This window comes from Sorex araneus, chromosome 4 (genome assembly GCF_027595985.1).
Source record: "Sorex araneus isolate mSorAra2 chromosome 4, mSorAra2.pri, whole genome shotgun sequence".
Taxonomy (NCBI): domain Eukaryota; kingdom Metazoa; phylum Chordata; class Mammalia; order Eulipotyphla; family Soricidae; genus Sorex; species Sorex araneus.
Window position 1 is genome coordinate 27,620,040 of NC_073305.1, and position 18,912 is coordinate 27,638,951.

Here is an 18,912-nt window from a genome sequence, read left to right on the forward strand (position 1 = left end):
TGGGTGCGGGCGCTGCTTTGGAGCGCCCCGGCCGGTTATGCAGCGCTGTCGCCTCGCGGTCGTCCCGGACCCGGACAGCGTGACGTTGAGCGCTGGGCGGGGAGGTGGGAGTGCTTCTTGACACACAAGCACCACAGACACACCGTGTCTGACACACACGCCGCGACACACACACACACACACACATACACACACACACACACACACACACACACAGCGTCTCTCCGCACTGCTGTGAACCCTGGGAACGCAGAGATTTGGGGTTTGGAGATTGTGTCCGGTTGTCTCCAACCTGTTACCGCTTTGCCTAACTGGTGGATTTCCTTATTTGGGTGGGTGGGTGGGGGGGGGGGCGGTCGGGGCGCGCAACCGGACAGGACCCCCTCAAGTTCAAGATCAAATTTTGCGTAGATGAATAAATGAGAGAATGGCAGTTCAAGGGAATTTATCCTCATGAACCAACCACCTACTGTCGGCAGATGCCTCCCAGCCCTTTTCGGAGTGTATTCTAAGCCACCGAGGGCTTTAATACTGTTAAGTAAGTGGTCCTGTGGGAAGATGGTTTTACACGCCCCTTTTAAATTTCACCTTTCCAACCGGCTGTACCCGCGGACAGGTTTGTGTCAGTTTCCAAAGAAGTTTCTACTGACGGCTTTATTAGTGCACGCTGTACTTGATCTAATGAAAACTCCACCACCAGGGCCAGGGATGTGACTCAAAGAAATCCTTATTTGTGGGAAGCCCAAGGTTCTGCCCAAGGCACCCTATGTGACCCCTAAGACCCCTGCGTGCTGCACTGCTGGGTGTGGCCCTCATGGGATTGAGGTCTAATAAAGCAGACTGGGCTAGAAGATAATAGAATCTTTAGAAATAGGGTGTTCTAAGGTAATTTGGAGGGGGTGGGGAGAGTGTCACGAGAAGGTATTTTGGCCACACGCATCAGTGCTCAGGGATTACTTACTCCTGGCTCTGTGCTCAGGGATCACTCCTGGCGATGCTGGGTAGGTGGCGTTCAAGGCAAGCGCTTCAATCTTTGTACAATCTCCGGCTCCTAAGGTAGATTCTTCTATTTGGGAGCCACACCTGGCGCTACTCAGGACTTATTTCTGACTCTGTGCTCAGGATCACTCCTCTCAGTGCTGAAGCAACCGAGGTTGAATTCTGGTTGCAGCCCTATGCTAGGCAAGCGCTGGACCTCAATACACTCTTGGAAGCTGTGTGGCTCATTAAGGCAGTGAAAGAGTTGGTGCCAAAACTCATCAGTTAAAATAACTGTTTTCTCATACTAATAAATAACTTTAGTACCAGTTCTTCATCATATTTCAAAACCTTTTCTCTTTTCCCATGTCTGGGTTATGAGTTTTAGGATAAAGGAATGGTTTTAGTGTAGAGATAAAGAGCAAATTCAAAATAATGCCCAAGCCAAAATAAGCTGGTATCTGCAGTCAATTTTCCCCTTTTCTGCTCATGTCTCATCTCACACAAACATACCAGTAACTAAGAAAACATATGCAAAAGATTGTAAACTACTGAATCTTCTTTTGTTACTATATCCAAGCATGAGTGCTAAATTTTAAAGCAGCGATCTGTAAACTTGAGAATGCATATCCAATAGAAAGGGCAGACCATTGGTCTACTGTCTTGGTTATAACTTCCTGATCTGTATCCTGGTATTCAGTGCAATTGCTAGTTCTTGGTTTTGAAGGAGTTAGCGAAACCTTATACAAATCATAAAAATAAAAATAGGATCCTGAGAGATAGTACAGTGGGTGTGACATGTGCCTTGTACACAGAAGACCCAGATTTGACTCTTGGCAACTTTTTGGTCCCCCAGTCCCTCCAGGTGTGATCCCTGATGAGTAAATCATGAAACTCATAGAAACAACCCTATTTCTAGCAAGAAACAATATACAGTAAATACATAGCCTAACTGGGAATTATGGGAAGGCAGTATCCATTTTTTATGAAATATATTTCACAAAAGGTTGACATCTGAAATTTCATAATAATTTATAATATATTTGATTAGTAGTGTTCTAGTAATCTAATATTACAACAATAAAAAGTTTTGGGATTTATCTTTTTGGGCACTTTGTTCATTTTTATTGCTGCAGAATAAATGGATAATATGTTCAATTTAAAATATTTTCAAGCACAAAGCATGTTGTTCAAGGAAAAAAGTAGTACTAAGTTTCTGACTCTGAAAAGAGCACTAATTCATGTGGTTTTCAAGTGAATGCATATAAACACCCAGCCTCACTCATGGTTTACTCCTGACTCTGTGCTCAGGACATACCCTTGGCTATGTGCATACTCTAGGGCCCTTCTGTGGTAGTAGGAATCGAACTCAGGTCAGCTGTATTCAAGGAAAGTACCTTACCATTTGTACTAGTTCTTCAATCCAAAACCTTGATACTTTTCCACAAAGATAACATAAAAAACAAAGATATTTCTTACTATTCCTTTCCAACGTTACTAAAACAACTCAATATTGCAATGTACAAAGGAATTAAAAACTATAGATGGAAAAGAAGCAAATTTCTGTTTACAGAATGTGGCATCTGTAGTCTTTTTTCTTTTTAAAAAGCAACAGAAATTAATTGAATTAATAAGAGAATATTTCAGGTTTAGAAGTACAAAATTTATAAAAAATCCACCACTTCCCCTCAAACTAGTAAAGAACAAATGACTTTCACATTTCAAGTCAATATCATTTATATTAGTAACCCCCTAGTGGAATACATAATTGTAAATCTAATAGTTATACTTAAAAGCTTTATTTAAAAACTAAAACTGACATATAAAACCTGTGAATGCAATATATGGAGACACTATATCACTGTATCACTGTCATCCTGTTGCTCAAGCAGGCACCAGTAGCGTCTCCATTGTGAGACTTGTTACTGTTTATGGAGATGCAGTCCATATTAATGGGCATAAAAACAATATGTTGAAGATGTCAGTCCTTTTTAGTGTAACTTATAGATTAAATTCAAATAAAGTAAAAATCTCAAAGAAGTTACTTTGAAAATATTGGCAAATAGGGTATATGAAGAAAATCATAGGACCCAAGCTACCCTTTTTTGTGTAGAATAGATTTTGTATAGAGGTATACTTTATAGTGAATGAAAGTGACCATAAAGAATGTAATTCTGACCCCAGCAGTGATGTGTGGTCTTCCCACACAATAAAATAATTCTGACACCAACTTGGTTACCTGCTGAGGTACCAAGAACATTATACCTAGAGATAGCGTCAGATCCCATAGATGGAAGCTCAATCCTGCAAATTTGCACCCCTATCAAATTCATTACAAATTGCCTATTTATTTGATGGCTATAAATCTGAGTACTATGACCTACTCCCTTTATGTTTTAATGAGTCAGCTAAAGCTGCCAAAAGAGTCATTTTACTTTCTAGATAGTCAATCTACTAAAAAAAAAAAAAATATATATATATATATATATACAATTTAGAAATGATCAGATTATGACCAGAGTGGTTAGGGCGTTTTGCATTTGAATGATCCTTGTTCAATCTCTGCCATCCCATAGATCCCCTGAGGCCTGCCAGCAGTGACCCATGAGCTAGAGCCAAGTGTCAGCCCAGAGCATTGCAGGGTGTGGCCCAAAAACAAAAGAAAGGAAGGGACTGAAGGAGGGAGAGTGAGGGAAGAAAGAAAAATAAAAAGAAAGAGATTACATATATATCATATAGAGATACGAGTTCAATTCCTCTGCCCCTCTTTGAGAGCCTGGCAAGCTACCGAGAGTATCCTGCCCACATGGCAGAGCCCAGCAAGCTACCCATGGCATATTTGATATTCCAAAAACAGTAACAACAAGTCTCGCAATGGAGGCATTACTCGTGCCCACCAAGCAAATTGATGAGCAACCGGATGACAGTGATACAGTGATACAGTGATAGAGATATGAGATATATATGTATATGTGTATATATATGTGTGTGTGTATATGTGTATATACATACACACACACATATATATATACATATATATATCTACTAGGCATCTAGTGTCCTTACTTTGGTATCTATAAAAATTACTCATTTTCATAACCTGTCTCATCATTTTGGAAAAATCGAGGAATTCTGTGCCAAAAAGGGAACAAAGACCAATGTGACATCACAAGGAATGATGGGAAATGATTATTAAATATGTGGTTCTTAGACAACTGGATATTTAAGGGATATTAAGGAAACTTAATCACTATAGAAATATGAGGTCCAGATAATAGCTGGTTGTGGTAGCTGTGACAAAATTATTTAAACAGAGTAAAATAACTTCCTGTCTTTAGAGTAAAAGCATTTCATTTTCATAAACAAAATCCACTCTCAGTTTAACACCAAGTATTGATATTCTGAATTTCTTTGAGAATTTCCACTTGTATCTGTGACATTCCTGTATACAAATAATGAACTAGAAAAAATTAGACTATCCTTTTCAAAATAGCACCCAGAAATGTCAGATACATAAGAAGTTAACAAGGGAGGTGAACAACTTACAGTGAAAACTAAATCACTGCTTATAGAAATAGGAGACAAGAGAAATGGAAAAACATTCTTTGTTCATAGACTGGAAGAATTTACATTGTTAAAATGACTATCCCACCCTAAGTACTATACAGATTCAATTAAATACTCATTAAAATTTCAATGAATTTTGGCCAGAGAGAATATAGCAGTTAGGGTGCTTGCCTTGCACAGAAACAACATGGGTCTGATTCCCTGGGAACCCATATGATCTCCCCAGCACCATCCGGAGTAATCCCTGAGTTCAAAACTAAGAGTAAGCTTTCAAAATAGTTGGGTTTGGCTAAAAAACAAAATTACAATGACTTTTCTTAAAGACATGGAAAATTCTACTGAAATTTGTATGGAACCATAGAACTCCCTTCAAATAGCAAAAGCATTCATAAGGGCCGGAAGGAAAGATGGGAGGTATTGCCTTTCCCGACTTTGAACTATTCTACAAAGCCGTAGTGATCAAAACTGTATGGTATTGAAATAATGAGAAACATGCAGACTTGAAACAGAATCAAGAGTCCTGAGTTACCCCTAGACTTATGGACAGTTCATCTATGACAAAGGAGCTAAATGTATGAAGTGGAGCAAAGAAAATCTCTTTAATAAGTCTGGGAAAACTGGATAGCCACATGTGAAAAAAATGAAATTAGAATGTGCCTCACACCTTTCACAAAACTTAACTCAAAGTGGATTAGAGAGATTAGACCAAAGTCCATAAAATACATTAATGGAAACAATGCAAGAACTATTCAGAAAATTGACGGCAGAGGAGTATTCAATGAGATTGACTTTGGTGGAAAAGACAACAAAAATATCTAAAAATAAACAAATGGGACTAAATCAGTTTAGAAAGCTTTTGCACATCTAAAGAAACCCAAGCTCTAATAAAAAGACACTTTACTGAATGGTATATAATGTTTGTACACACAGTACATCAGACAAAAGGCTGATATTCAAAGATCTATCCACCACTCACAAAACTAAAAAAAATCCAACAACCCCATTCACAAATAGGGTGAGGAGATTAAAAGACATTTTTCCAAAGGAAATATATGGATAACCAACAGGCATATGAAAATGCTGATTGTCACAATTAGGTTACAAATCAAAACAACGATGAGTTGTCATCATGCCCGATGAATGGCCCATATCAAAAGATTTGGAAATAGTCAGTGTTAGTGGGCTGTTGGGGGAAAGCAACCCTATTCACGTTGTTGGGAGTATCACCTGTTTCAGCCTGTATAGAAAGCAATGTGGAGATCTGTGCAAAAATAGGATTAGAACTCCCATACAATCCAGTGATACCACTTCATGGCATCTATTCCCTAAACACAAAACCATTCATTTGAAAGGATATATGCATACCTGTGCTCATCGTCACAGTACAATAGCTAAGATTTGGAAAAAATCCAAATGCCCAACTACAGGTGAATGGATCAAGAATTTATGGTAAGCTCCCCGTGGCGTATTCGATATACCAAAAACAGTAACAATGATGGGTCTCATTCCCCTGACCCTGAAAGAGCCTCCAATGTGGCACCATTGGGAAGGATGAGTAAAGAGAGGCTGCTAAAATCTCAGGGCTAGGACGAAAGGAGACGTTACTGGTACTACTGGTGCATGCTCCAGCAAATCCATGAACAACCGGAATGACAGTGAAACAGTGATACATAATGTTACTGTTACTGTTTAACAGTAACACATCTCAAAATGGAAACATTACTGGTGCCAGCTGGAGCAAATTGATGAACAAGGGATGACTGCTACAGACAGTGCTATATATAATGTAATACTATGCAACTTAAAGAAAAATCAAGACCATGCAATATGCAGTAACCTGGATGGAACTAAAGGATATCATGTTGAGTGAAGTCAATCAGAGGGAAAGGGGTAGGTATAAAATGATCTCTTCCATGTGGGACTTAAAGATTCACTATAAGGAAGCAAAAAAAATAAAGAAGAAAAAAGGCCCAAAGGAAAAAACATGATAGGAGAATTAGGAGAATTTATCCACAGAATGAGTTGGGGGTGGAGGAAAGGGTTGAAGGGAGAGACTTTGGGGTCCTTGGAAGTTCACTGGCGATGGGTCCATTTTGAGGTCAAAGAGTACTGGAGTTAAAGTGTATGCCATATATGTGTTGACCGTGGTTCAATTCCTGGCAGCACATATGGTCCCCTAAGGACTGCAAGGAATATTCCCTGCACACAGAGCAAGGGCTAAGCCCTAAACACTATTAGGTGTGACCCACCAAAAGTTTTTTTTAATCTATGTAGTATTATAACTAAAACAAAACATATACCGAAAATTAAAGCCAATAGCAATATATGATACACATTCTTTTGAAATGTATATGAAAATTTATTAAAAATACATATTAGGTCACAAAATAATTGAACTAATATAAACATTAAACTTTTTGACCACCGTGGAAAGAAACTAGAAATCAGTAGCCAGAGGAAAACTAGAAAATTAATAGGTCTGTGAAATTTGAACAACACATGCTTGAATGACTAATACTGTGTTAAAAGAAAAATTTTTTAATGTGACAGATAAAACTTTAAAACACAGCCAATCCTGGCACAGCCGAGTGGCTGCGGAACGAGCAGGAGCCAGAGCCAGCTATATGACTTGGGGTTCCAGTGAGTGCTTGCAACCATGTATCCAGACTGTGAACTAAGCTTTTGCTCCATGCTGCTCCAGGAAGGGAAATGATTCAATTTCCAACTTAAATCTCCCTGGACTTAATTAGTTTTCCACTGATGAGAATGAAGAGATACTGCGGCCGCGCAGTTTACAATTTCTGTATTTTAGTAATTATCAAATATTTCCTTGTCAATAGGGCTGTATTCTTGGGGGATAAATTCCAACAAAAATAGTGAGTCTGTGTTGAAACTCCAACTACGATAGTGAGTTTTGTGTTGAAATATGGAATGTAATAAAGGTAAAGAGAAAAGGAAGTGAAATTTATCAGTTACGCGGGGGGGGGGGGGTTGGAGGGTGAGGGGTGGTATGTATACTGTTTTTTTTTTATTATTGGTGGTGGAATATGGGCACTGGTGAAGGGACGGGTGTTTGTGCATTGTATAACTGAGACATAGCCTGAGAACTTTGTAACTTTCCACATGGTGATTCAATAAAATAAATTTTAAAAATAAATAAATAAATAAAATAAAACACAGCCAATCCAAACCATTGGAATGTAGTGAAAGCAGTACTTAGAAGGAAGTTCAGAACAGTAAACTGTTTTAGAAAAAATATTGTTTTTCTGGTTTTTGCGCCATACCCGGCCGTGTTCAGGGCTTACTCTTGGCACTGCACTTAGGCATTATTTTTAGTGGAACAATGATTACTTTGGGGAAAGAAGACACAAAAGATTTGTAAGAGATTGTTTATGCTTTATTATTTGAAATAGTTGCTGATTCTGTGAGTAATATAATTTGTGATAATTCAACTGCTAATACATAATTTATATACTTTATGTTTTTAAAATAGTCACAAAGTTGGTTATAAATGTCTTAAATGTAAAACAGTCATAACAATTGAACTTTGAATTTCTCAGATTAGTGCTTATAAATATACATATTTATGTAATGAACTGTGTAAGATTTGCTACTTCAATTATTAGATATCAGTATCTTAGCTTGATTTTATTATAATATGTTTTAAGAAAAGTTGTACTGACACTTGTTAAAATGGTAAGAAAAATTTAATTCAAGACATTATGAAAGGTGTTATATAGTCTGTGGAGATATCCTTTTAAAATTATAAGTCGAATGTTTTGAAATAAAAAAAATTTCCAATGTCAAAGTGATTTATACCGATAATTACTCGAAGTCACACCATGGTTTTGTTTAGTCCATAACTAAATAGTAACTTTGATGTATTTGATTTTTGTTTCATTGAAGTTTTGCCTCACATGTTTTTGACATAAGAAAGAAGCATACTTTATTATTTTATTACTTAAAGTTTTCTAATTTCTGTTACATTAATGGAATATATTATATTTTCTTAAATTATTTTCAGGGCCCTATTTTTAGTTTGATCATTATATTCTTAAACTTTTGCCATGCTGGCATTATTATTTTATTTCACTGGGCTTTGTATAACTTACATTGTAAATTTATATTATAATCAAGGATCTTGTGTGTTTCATTCATGACTCTGTGCTCTGTGCCTAGAAACAAAAGTTAATGATTTGTTGCGAGACAAAATCAGTCACTCTAGCTATATAACTCTAGATAGATGATGAATTATTTTTGCTATTTATGTATTTGCCCTTTGGGCCTCCCACTTACAACGGAAAACTGGGTCAATTTTTTTCTGCTCATGGCTTTGCTCCTGGCTTATTCACTTATCTTTGTTTATTTTAATTATCTCGGAGTAAATGACCTGGAAGCTTAAGAAGTCTTTTCCTTTGTTTTATCAAAATAAAGACAAAGAGCCATTATTTTTTCCAGTTACATCTTTTAAAAAGTTCTTTGGAAAGACTTTTCTCATTTTGCAGGGAGAGAGGGACGGAGTTTGGGGGCCTGGTAAGAAACTCTGGACTGCCTCTTTCTGAGTGATAAAGATCTTCTGGAAGATTCACTTCTGGAAGATTCACTTATCTCTACTCTGGAATTTTCTTTAGATAGTCAATGTTGATGCTTTTAGGGTTCTATTTCCTGTGACTATATATATATATTATACACACACACACACACATATATATATGTGTGTATATATATATATATATATATCCAGTTTCTCTCTCAATACTTATTGAAATCATCTATGCCTGGTAATGACTCGTCAACCCATTCTTTTTATCTGCATTTATATTTCTCTTCAGACTTTAACGTCAATTTTCTTTAAAAAAAGAAAAAATAAGATAAATAAGTCTGTAGTCTTGAACAGAATTGAAGTTTCCCATATAATTACATGTATAATCTAAGCATTTTAGTTTTGAGACTCAAAATAAATTTATATCTTAACTATCTATTTTGACAGCTTGATGAAGTTAACAGTAATTATCACAATATTTTTTCAATACTGAAATCGCTAAAGATATTTTTGTGTTTTATTTGAGATTGTTTTAGATAATTTGATTTATTTCTTTGCATTAAGAATCTAACTTATTTCTGTTCTCAGTGTGACATTTCATCTACAAATTTAGAAGTGTATGTTGAAGCATTTCTACATTTTGCATTATGCAATTTAAAATTACCACCATTTACATTCTCATTTTAATACTCTTTAGAAAGATTGATTTGTCTTAATATTTGTGTAATGATTCATAAAACAGTAATTTTGTAATTACTAGATCCAGAGTAAGAAAGTTATCACTCTTTATTAGAATTAGGGCATTCATTTCTATAATGAGGGAAAATGTCATATAAATCATTTTGACTGACAAGTTGAAATGCTATAATTAGGTTAACTTGTGGTTTTCCCTCCCCACCCCTCCCTGCAAATATGTTTTTATGTTTCGTGGTTTAAAGAATGTGACCAACTTAAATAAAGACTGTTTTGAAGAGAAAGATTGCCTGAAAGCAAATCAACTGTGTGACTTTTATGACCATATAGCTTAGGTGTCAATTGAAAATGAGAACATAAAGGATGTTTTAAATAACTGAGAGGATTTAAAATATAGTGCTCTCTATATTTATTTTGTGAATATAATTCTGCATTTATGACACCATCATTTCATAAATTGTATTAAGAACTTAATTATTTTTGTTGGAACTGTTTTAATCCTACAAATATCAATATACTGAAACTGGGATATTCATAACAACCCAATTAGACCTAAAGCACATAGATCAGTTACTAAAGTTTAAAGTGATTATTTAGCCCAAATTTATTAACTTTTAGTTATCCACATTTCCCTTAAAAAAACTTAAAATTACTTAAATACAGTTTCTTAAAAGATACCAGCCTTTACACATGCCAGTGATCTCTAACTTATTAGATTACTGGCATGTAATCTATCAGTTAGATTATCAGTTATCCTTATTACTAGAGAAAGGAAAATAATAAGCATTTTGGAACTGAACTAAAAGCTTTCCAGCAGTATTTTTGTAAACAAAAAAGTCTCTGAATTATAAATATAGCCCCTTTTCGTAGGTAACAGATTCTTAATAAATTTCTGTTGAATAATTAAGTATAATTTGAGATCGACATATAGACATAGTTTGTTAACTAGATTAATGGATGAACAGTAAGTGAAATTTGCATAATGGAGAAATTAAGAATAAATGAACTTTAAAAAAAGATTATTTTGGTTTGGGTGGGGGGCACACCTGAGAGTACTCAGGGGCTACTACTGGCTCTGTGTTTAGGGTGGGGGGAAGATTTACTCACTGTGGTACTCAGGGGTCATGTGGGTCTTAACGGATAGAGCCAAGGCCTTCTCTAGCAAATCTTGCACTCTTACATGTTCAACTAATTCTCTGACCTAGATAAATCTTTTTAAAATTTAGAAGCAAATTAAACCATTGTTTATTAACTTTTAAACAAATAATTATCTGTTCATTATTTGTTGATTTGAAAATAATCATGAAGGAGAGACAAAATAATTAAAGTCTTCTCATTTTGTATTCTGCACATTTTCATTTTCTCTTTAACTATAAGTGTAACTCATTTAAAAGTAGAAACTCAAACATTTGTTATAGTCTGTGTACCAATCCCTGACCAGATATAGGTTTTTTTCACATGCTGTTTCACTTTATCATTAAAACTTTAGTTTTTTTACTGCCATCAACATGTATAGAGGATAGAATTATGTTCAGATTATTGAATTTACCTTGTTTCACATTTTCATAGGAAATGATATCAGAATTTTAGCATAGAGTAGGAAATGATGTGTGTCTGGAATACACTGCCACTATAGTTCTAAAGTTGTGATTATAGTATAGTCAGTTGTTTCTCTTTGGTACATTATTTTAATTGTTAGGGTTATAGTGAGTAAAAATAGAAAAGAATTTTGCTCTAAGTGAATTTTTCTTGCTTTTTTTGGGACTACATTAAATAAAAAGCAGTTTTCTAAGTAATGTGTAAAGGAAGTAGAATTTTATGACATAATTGTTTTCAAGATTTATTGGTTCGTGCCATAGAATTACAGTAATGAAGATTTGCTTCTTTCATTAGATACTGTATTTCTGAAATTATTTGTGGTGTGTGTTGGTGGTTTGTTCATTTTTATTACTTTTTGATATTCTATATGGATATATCACTTTCTTTATTGTATTCTGTTCTTGAGTTGTTGACAGTTTTTGATTGTAGTTTTGGTTTACAGAGTTTTTTGCTAAAATATTCTGTATATAAATATTGATATAGATAAATATACGTGTTTATTTTATATATTTACCTAGAAGCATATTCAAGTTAATTGAAAGCAAATGTACGCCTATCTAAACATTTGGCAACCCAACCTAAAGTAACTGAGAATTAATGTTTGTTAATATCTTTGCCAAGAGTTGTTATTATTATTCATTTTAACATTGCCTTTGCTGGTGGTTTTGTGTGGCATATTAATGTAGCTTTAATTTGCATTGTTTTGTCATTATAGAAAAAGCCCAGTCCAGTTTGAAGCCTTTAGTTGTCTCAGGAGTACAGATTCTTGACTGCTATAAGAAAGAATTTGAGAGTAAGTCAGAGAAATAAAGCTTAGACATAGTTTAGTAAAGCTAAATATACACTAAGAATCATAGGGCAAGGTGAACCCTGAGATAGTGGCAGAAGGAAGACACTCTGGTGGATGGTATGGGATTGAGATTCTGTATTCATGAGACTTTGTTATTAACAAACAGTATTTTAAATCATGGTAACTAAAATAAATTTTTTAATTAAAAAAAAGAAAATAGGGCAAATTTAACCTGAAGAGAATATCTTTGTTTCTAAGATAAATTGATTACTAAAAGTAAGAGTGTTCATTCAAAGAATCAGAATGCTAGAGAATGAATAGTATTGTTTCTCAGACAGGCTATTTATTAAATGCAAAAGTACACAGTGAAATAGAGGGCAAACACACTCTAGGTCGAGTTGTAACATTTCTACAAATAAAATCTACATTATTCATATATATAAATAGGTATATATGATATGGAGAAGAATGCATGGCATATGAGAAGAACTTGGAAAGTGGGCTGGTAATTTTCCAAAGTCAAAGCACCATTCAGATTCTAACCATAGTTGTTTCCTCTTGGGGTTAATATGGAAGTGGTAGGGCTGGAGTGATAGCACAGCAAGTAGGGTGTTTGCCTTGTACACAGCCGACCCAGGTTCGATTCCCAGCATTCCATATGCTCCCCTGAGCACCACCAGAAGTAATTCCTGAATGCATGAGCCAGGAGTAACTCCTGTTCAACATCGGGTGTGACCCAAAAAGTAAAAGAAAGAAAAAAGAAAAAAGAAAAGAAATATGGAAGATGTAAACTGTTACAAAATGGATATGATTTTTATAATGTAAATGTGTTTTAATGAGCATATGATGAAGTTGGGATTATCTCTCTGTCATTTATTCTTTTCACCTGTCTTTAACTGGTCTTAGACCTTACTGTTTTCATCCTTTGATGTTGAGCATTTTATCTCATTAACTACTTCCAGACTTTGTATGCAGGCTTGCAAGAAAAACCAGCTCAAACATGGAGACAGATCATAGATTGAAAGGTGTGGTGATTGATGTTGACATACTGAAATTTCAGGAAGATGTATTATAGTTACTAATACTAGTATAAGCATGTAGATGTTTGTTTAGGGGAAACCAGAATATTACAGTTGTTAAGCTGCACAGTCTTCACAAAGTGGTATTTTTTCTAGGAGAGGCAACATTTTTGATGCTCTATCAAGGTCAAATAAATACTGGACATACTCCTGTCTTTTACAACTCTTAAGTATGAGAACATTTTCATATTTTTGCTCATTTGAATTGCCTGTTTGTGAAGTACCTCTTTGAGTCTCTTGACAATTTTTCCATTGGACTTTTTCATTAGTTTTTGATGGGGAGTACATCTGAACAGGGAGTTCCGTATGCACTTATCATCCATAACATGACCCTCACTTCTGCTTCTCAAATGGACCTACAGTTTCTCCTTTCCTAGGACCTGTGCAGTCTGTCTTCAATTTTCCGGTTTTAGTTTACATGTCACTTTTCCCTAATGCGTATCTTGACCATATTTTCCTCCCCAAACATCATGCACATTTTTTTTATCATCTTAGACTGGTTGCCTTTAGCATACATCAACACTAGAAATTATCTTATTTGTTTGTAATTACTTACCTTTCCCTTCCTTCAAGGAAGTAATTCTTTTTTTATCTTTATTTATTTTTTATTTTTATTTTTAAATTTTTTAATGAATCACCATTAGTTACAGTTATAGACTTACAAACTTTCCTGCTTACATTTCAGTCATACAATGATTGAGTACCCATTCTTCCACCAGTGCCCGTTTTCCACCACCAGTGTTCTCAGTATCCCTCCCACCAACCCCAACCCATCCCCCCTCCCACCTCTGTGGCAGGCACATTCCCTTTCTCTCTCTCTCTCTCTCTCTCTCTCTCTCTCTCTCTCTCTCTCTCTCTCTCTCTCTCTCTCTCTCTCTCTCTCTCTCTCTCTCTGTCTCTCTCTCTCTCCTTTAGGGTGTTATGGTTTGCAATACTGATATTAAGTGGGCATCGTGTTGGGTTTCTAGTGTATTTTCAGCACACATCTCCCATCCTGAGTGAGCCCTCCAAGCATCCTTTACTTGGAGGTCCCCTTATCTCAGCTACCTTTTCCCCCAGCATGTGAGGTTGGCTTCCAGCCATGAAGCAATTCTCTTGGTTCTTATCTCTACTATCTCAAGGAAGTAATTCTTGCTTCCTTTTTTTCACTGTTGTTTCCCTATAACCTGAAATTTTGATAACACATGATAATAAATTAACAGTAAATAAAGATCTGTTGAGAAAATAAATGGGAATGATTTAGTGCTTAGTTTGAAAATTGTTTATACTGATATGTTTATAAGAGACCAGGTGATATTTTTCTAAAGAACTCTCTTTTTATTGATTAAATGCACTATCCATAGACTATACTTAAAGATTTAGTTATTAAATGCAAAAATAGTGGTCCTGAGGGATAACTCAAATGTCTGAGGCATGTTTTGCTTGCAGCAGGCTTGGATTCAGTACTCCCAATACCACATGATCTCCTAAGCACTGCCAGAAGTGACATCAGAGCACAGAACCAGGAATAGTTCCCAGTATTACAGGGTGAAACCCCAAATAAACACAAAACCAACAGCATAAATATTTAAGATTGAGTCTTTTATAGTAAAACTGACTCCTGTGATAAATAAAGTAATAATTCTGAAGTCTTTAAATCTCCTTCTAGTGAATTATATTAGGGAATTGCAGGGGACGTGTAAAAGTAGGACAAAGCTTCTGTTGTCTCAGTCCTACTGCATTGGGAAATAATGGTTGATATGTTTTTAAGATGACTGACTGATTATTATTTGTTGCCTCATAATAGATAATAGTGACAAATTTCTAGAGGCATGTGACTTGCCTTTAGAAGTATTTAACATTTTTGAATTAAGGTTTTACCAAGGTTCTGATGACCTAACCCTTCACTACTAAAATATTAATAAGGACACACTAAGCTTTCTAGAGTAAGTACCTTGTAGGATAAATTTATAACTATCCAGTGAAGTAACTTGATTATTTATGTTGCCTCCCTTTATGCTTATTTGATAGTGTTTGAAAATAATGATTTTCCCAAGGTCAAACAACTATTCAGTGTTCTTAATCTAGGTCTGCTAGTAGTAAAACTCAGACTAGGCACTGTGGAGTTATATGGTAGAAATTTAAAATAATGAAATTGGGTACCTTATTTTAAGTTACATAGACGGGGGCTGGAACAATAGCACAGTGCGCAGGGCATTTGCCTTACATGCGGTTGACCCAGGTTCGATTCCCAGCATCCCATATGGTCCTCTGAGTACTGTCAGGGATAATTCCTGAGTGTAGAGCCAGGAGTGACCCCTGTGCATCACCTGGTGTGACCCAAAAAGCAAAAAAAAAAAAAAAAAAGAAGAAAGAAAAAAGAAAAGTCACATTGACAATGGGAATAATATGTTTTAGTAAGGGGATCATTAAATAAAGTATATAGGATAAACTTGATGTCATTAGTTGGAAAATTAATTTGAGAATAGAGAGAAAGTAGACTAACAGATTTGTAGGCTATAATTGAAGTCTGAGTGAACTAATGAGAAAATGAACTAATTTTGTAGCAATAGAATAGGATAGCAGTTGGAATAGAGGTAAAAACCTTAAATTCTTTTTAAGTTAAAATACTATGGCAATTTTTGAAACAAATAAATGAGAAAGTAGGCAGTTTCAAAGTTGATCTAAATAAAATTTAAGTCCGGTAGCAGTAATTGGGAGAGAAACTCTTTGAAGGAAAATTAAAATTAATTTGGTAAAAGTTCAGGGAGCTTGAGGGACATCCAGTAGGCTTTCAAAATTATGTTAAGGTGAGACTTGAAACAGATATTTCCAGGAGAGAAACTGGCAAAGCTACTTTAGTGAAATTTACAAAGAACAGAAAGTAGGAAAAAAAAGTTTTAAGGTAAAATCTGGAAAAGGCCTACATTTAGGGACCAGAGGAAAAGAAAAACTAGTAGAGGAATCAGTTATGTTCAGAGATTTAATAACATACTTTTATTATTATTTTATTTATTTATTTATTTGCAGAATTAAAAAAAATTTTTTATTGAGTTAACATGTGGAAAGTTACAAAGTCTTCAGGTTTAAATCTCAGTTATACAATGCTCGGATACCCATCCCTTCACCAGTGCACATATTCCACCACCAAGAATCCCAGTATAGCTCCACCCCGCACCCCCACCCCCCACACCCCTAACCCCCCCACACCCCTAGCCCCCCCACCCTTAGCCCCCCGCCTGTGTAACTAATAAATTTCACTTTACTTTCACTTTGATTGCATTCAATATTTCAACAAAACTCACTATTATTGTTTGGAGAGTCTCTCCCCTAAAGTCAGACCTGCTGAGAAGGAAGCATTAGATAATTTGTTTTCCATTGCTGAGGATGAAGAGGTATGAGGTCGAGTGACCACACTTAGCGGCCTCTCGGTTTTGGGTTTCTGTATTTTAGTAACTAAGTCCAGAGAGATATCTGCCAGAAGTTGCATCATTGCCAACTTGTACTTCTCAGTTACATTATATTCCACATGAGTGCAATCTTTCTATGTCTGTCTCTTTCTTTCTGACTCATTTCACTCAACATGATACTTTCCATGTTGATCCATTTATATGCAGATTTCATGACTTCATGTTTTCGGACGGCTACATAGTATTCCATTGTGTAGATGTACCAGAGTTTCTTTAACCAGTCATCTGTTTTGGGGCACTCTGGTTTTTTCCAGATTCTGGCTATTGTAAACAGTGCTGCAATGAACATAGAAATACATATGCCATCTTTACTATACCTTTTTGCCTCCCTGGGATATATTCCCAGGAGTGGTATTGTATTGCTGGGTCAAATGGAAGCTCAATTTCTAACTTTTTGAGAATCGTCCATATTGTTTTCCAAAAGGGCTGAACCAGTCGGCATTCCCACCAGCAGTGAAGAAGAGTCCCTTTCTCCCCGCATCCATGCCAACACCGATTGTTTTTGTTTTTTGGGATGTGGGCCAGTCTCTGTGGTGTGAGATGATATCTCATGGTTGTTTTGATCTGCATTTCCCTGATGATTAGTGATGTGGAACATTTTCTCATGTGCCTCTGAGCCATTCGGATTTCTTCTTTAGGAAAGTTTCTGTTCATTTCATCACCCCATTTTTTGATTGGGTTGGCAGTTTTCTTCTTGTGGAATTCAACCAGTGCATTGTATATCCTTGTTATCAACCCTTTATCGGATGGGTACTGCGTAAATATCCTTTCCTATTCTGTAGATTGTCTTTGTACTTTGGTCACTGTTTCTCTTGAGGTGCAGAAGCTTCTTAGTTTGAGATAGTCCCATTTATTTATCTCTGTTTTCACTTGCTTGGCCAGTGGCGTGTCAGCTTTGAAGATACCTTTGGCTTCAATGTCGTGGAGGGTTTTGCCGACCTTATCTTCAATGTACCTTAGGGATTCTGGTCTGATGTTGAGGTCCTTAATCCATTTTGATCTGACTTTTGTACATGGTGATAGGTGGAGGTCTAAGCCCATTTTTTTGCATGTAGCTGTCCAGTTTTGCCAGCACAGTTTGTTAAACATGCTTTCCTTGCTCCACTTCGCCTTTTTTGCTCCCTTATCAAAGATTAGATGGTCATATATTTGGGGGGATGTGTCAGAGTATTCAACCCTGTTCCATTGGTCTGCCGCTCTGCCTTTGTTCCAGTACCAAGCTGTTTTAATGACTACCACTTTGTAGTAGAGTTGGAAGTTGGGGAGGTTGATTCCTGCCATTTTCTTTTTCCCAAGAATTGCTTTAGCTATTCGTGGGGGCTTATTGTTCCATATGAATTTCAGGAGCATTTGCTCCATTTCTTTGAAGAATGACAAGGGTATCCCTATAGAGATCACATTGAATTTGTACAATGCTTTGGCAAGCTCTCACTATTCGCTGATGATATGATATTATACTTAGAAAACCCTAAAACCTCTACCAAGAAACTCCTAGAAACAATAGACTCGTATAGTAATAACATACTTTTAGATAAGATAATTAGAAAATCTTGAATATCCTTTAAAAGGAATTTTTTTTATAATAATTTTATTGAATCACCATGTGGAGGGTTACATAGTTCTCAGGATTATGTCGGTTATACAATTCTCAAACACCCTTCCCTTCACCAGTGCCCATCTCCCATCACCAACCCCCCCCAGTATACCTGCCGCCCCCTCCCACCTCCCCAGTCCCCACCCTTGTACATGATAAGTTCCACTTCGTTTATGCCTTATCTCGATTACATTCCATGTTTCAACACACAACTCACTACCGTTGTTGGGGTTTCCCCCAAAAAAGGAAAGCAGTCCTATTGCCAAGGAGGCATTTGATAGTTCTCCACTGCTAAGAATATAAAGATATTAAGTCCCGCTGTTTGTTACATAACTTTTCTTTTTTCCCCCTTGCCCCGCGCCACCGAGTTCACGCCTGTTTGGTAATCGCCACGCTGCCTGACAAGGGGAAAAAAAACCGAAAAGGATGGTTATTTCCCGTCATCGGCAGGCGTGGGGCTCTGGCTTAGTTGATAAGACTAGTCGAGTGTCTGCAAGCAGTTTCTGGAACCGAAGGGCTTGCGCTGGTATCGGCTCCGGCTCGAGATTCCACCAGCGTCCCACTGTTCCATGTACATAATTTTTCCCCTTATATCCCATTCCTACGCCACCAGGTCTGTT

General features: G+C 36.2%; 1 protein-coding gene across 1 annotated transcript in view; it reads left to right on the plus strand.

The window, feature by feature from the left end:
• The first annotated feature begins 37 nt into the window (after positions 1-37).
• The window catches only part of ZCWPW2 (zinc finger CW-type and PWWP domain containing 2), a 109,590-nt gene continuing 90,715 nt past the window's right edge, over positions 38-18,912 (plus strand). Inside the window, exons 1-2 of the mRNA XM_055135093.1 lie at positions 38-104; positions 12,096-12,173. Of these exons, the coding sequence (XP_054991068.1) occupies positions 38-104; positions 12,096-12,173 (145 nt within the window). The remainder of the gene's footprint in view (positions 105-12,095; positions 12,174-18,912) is intronic.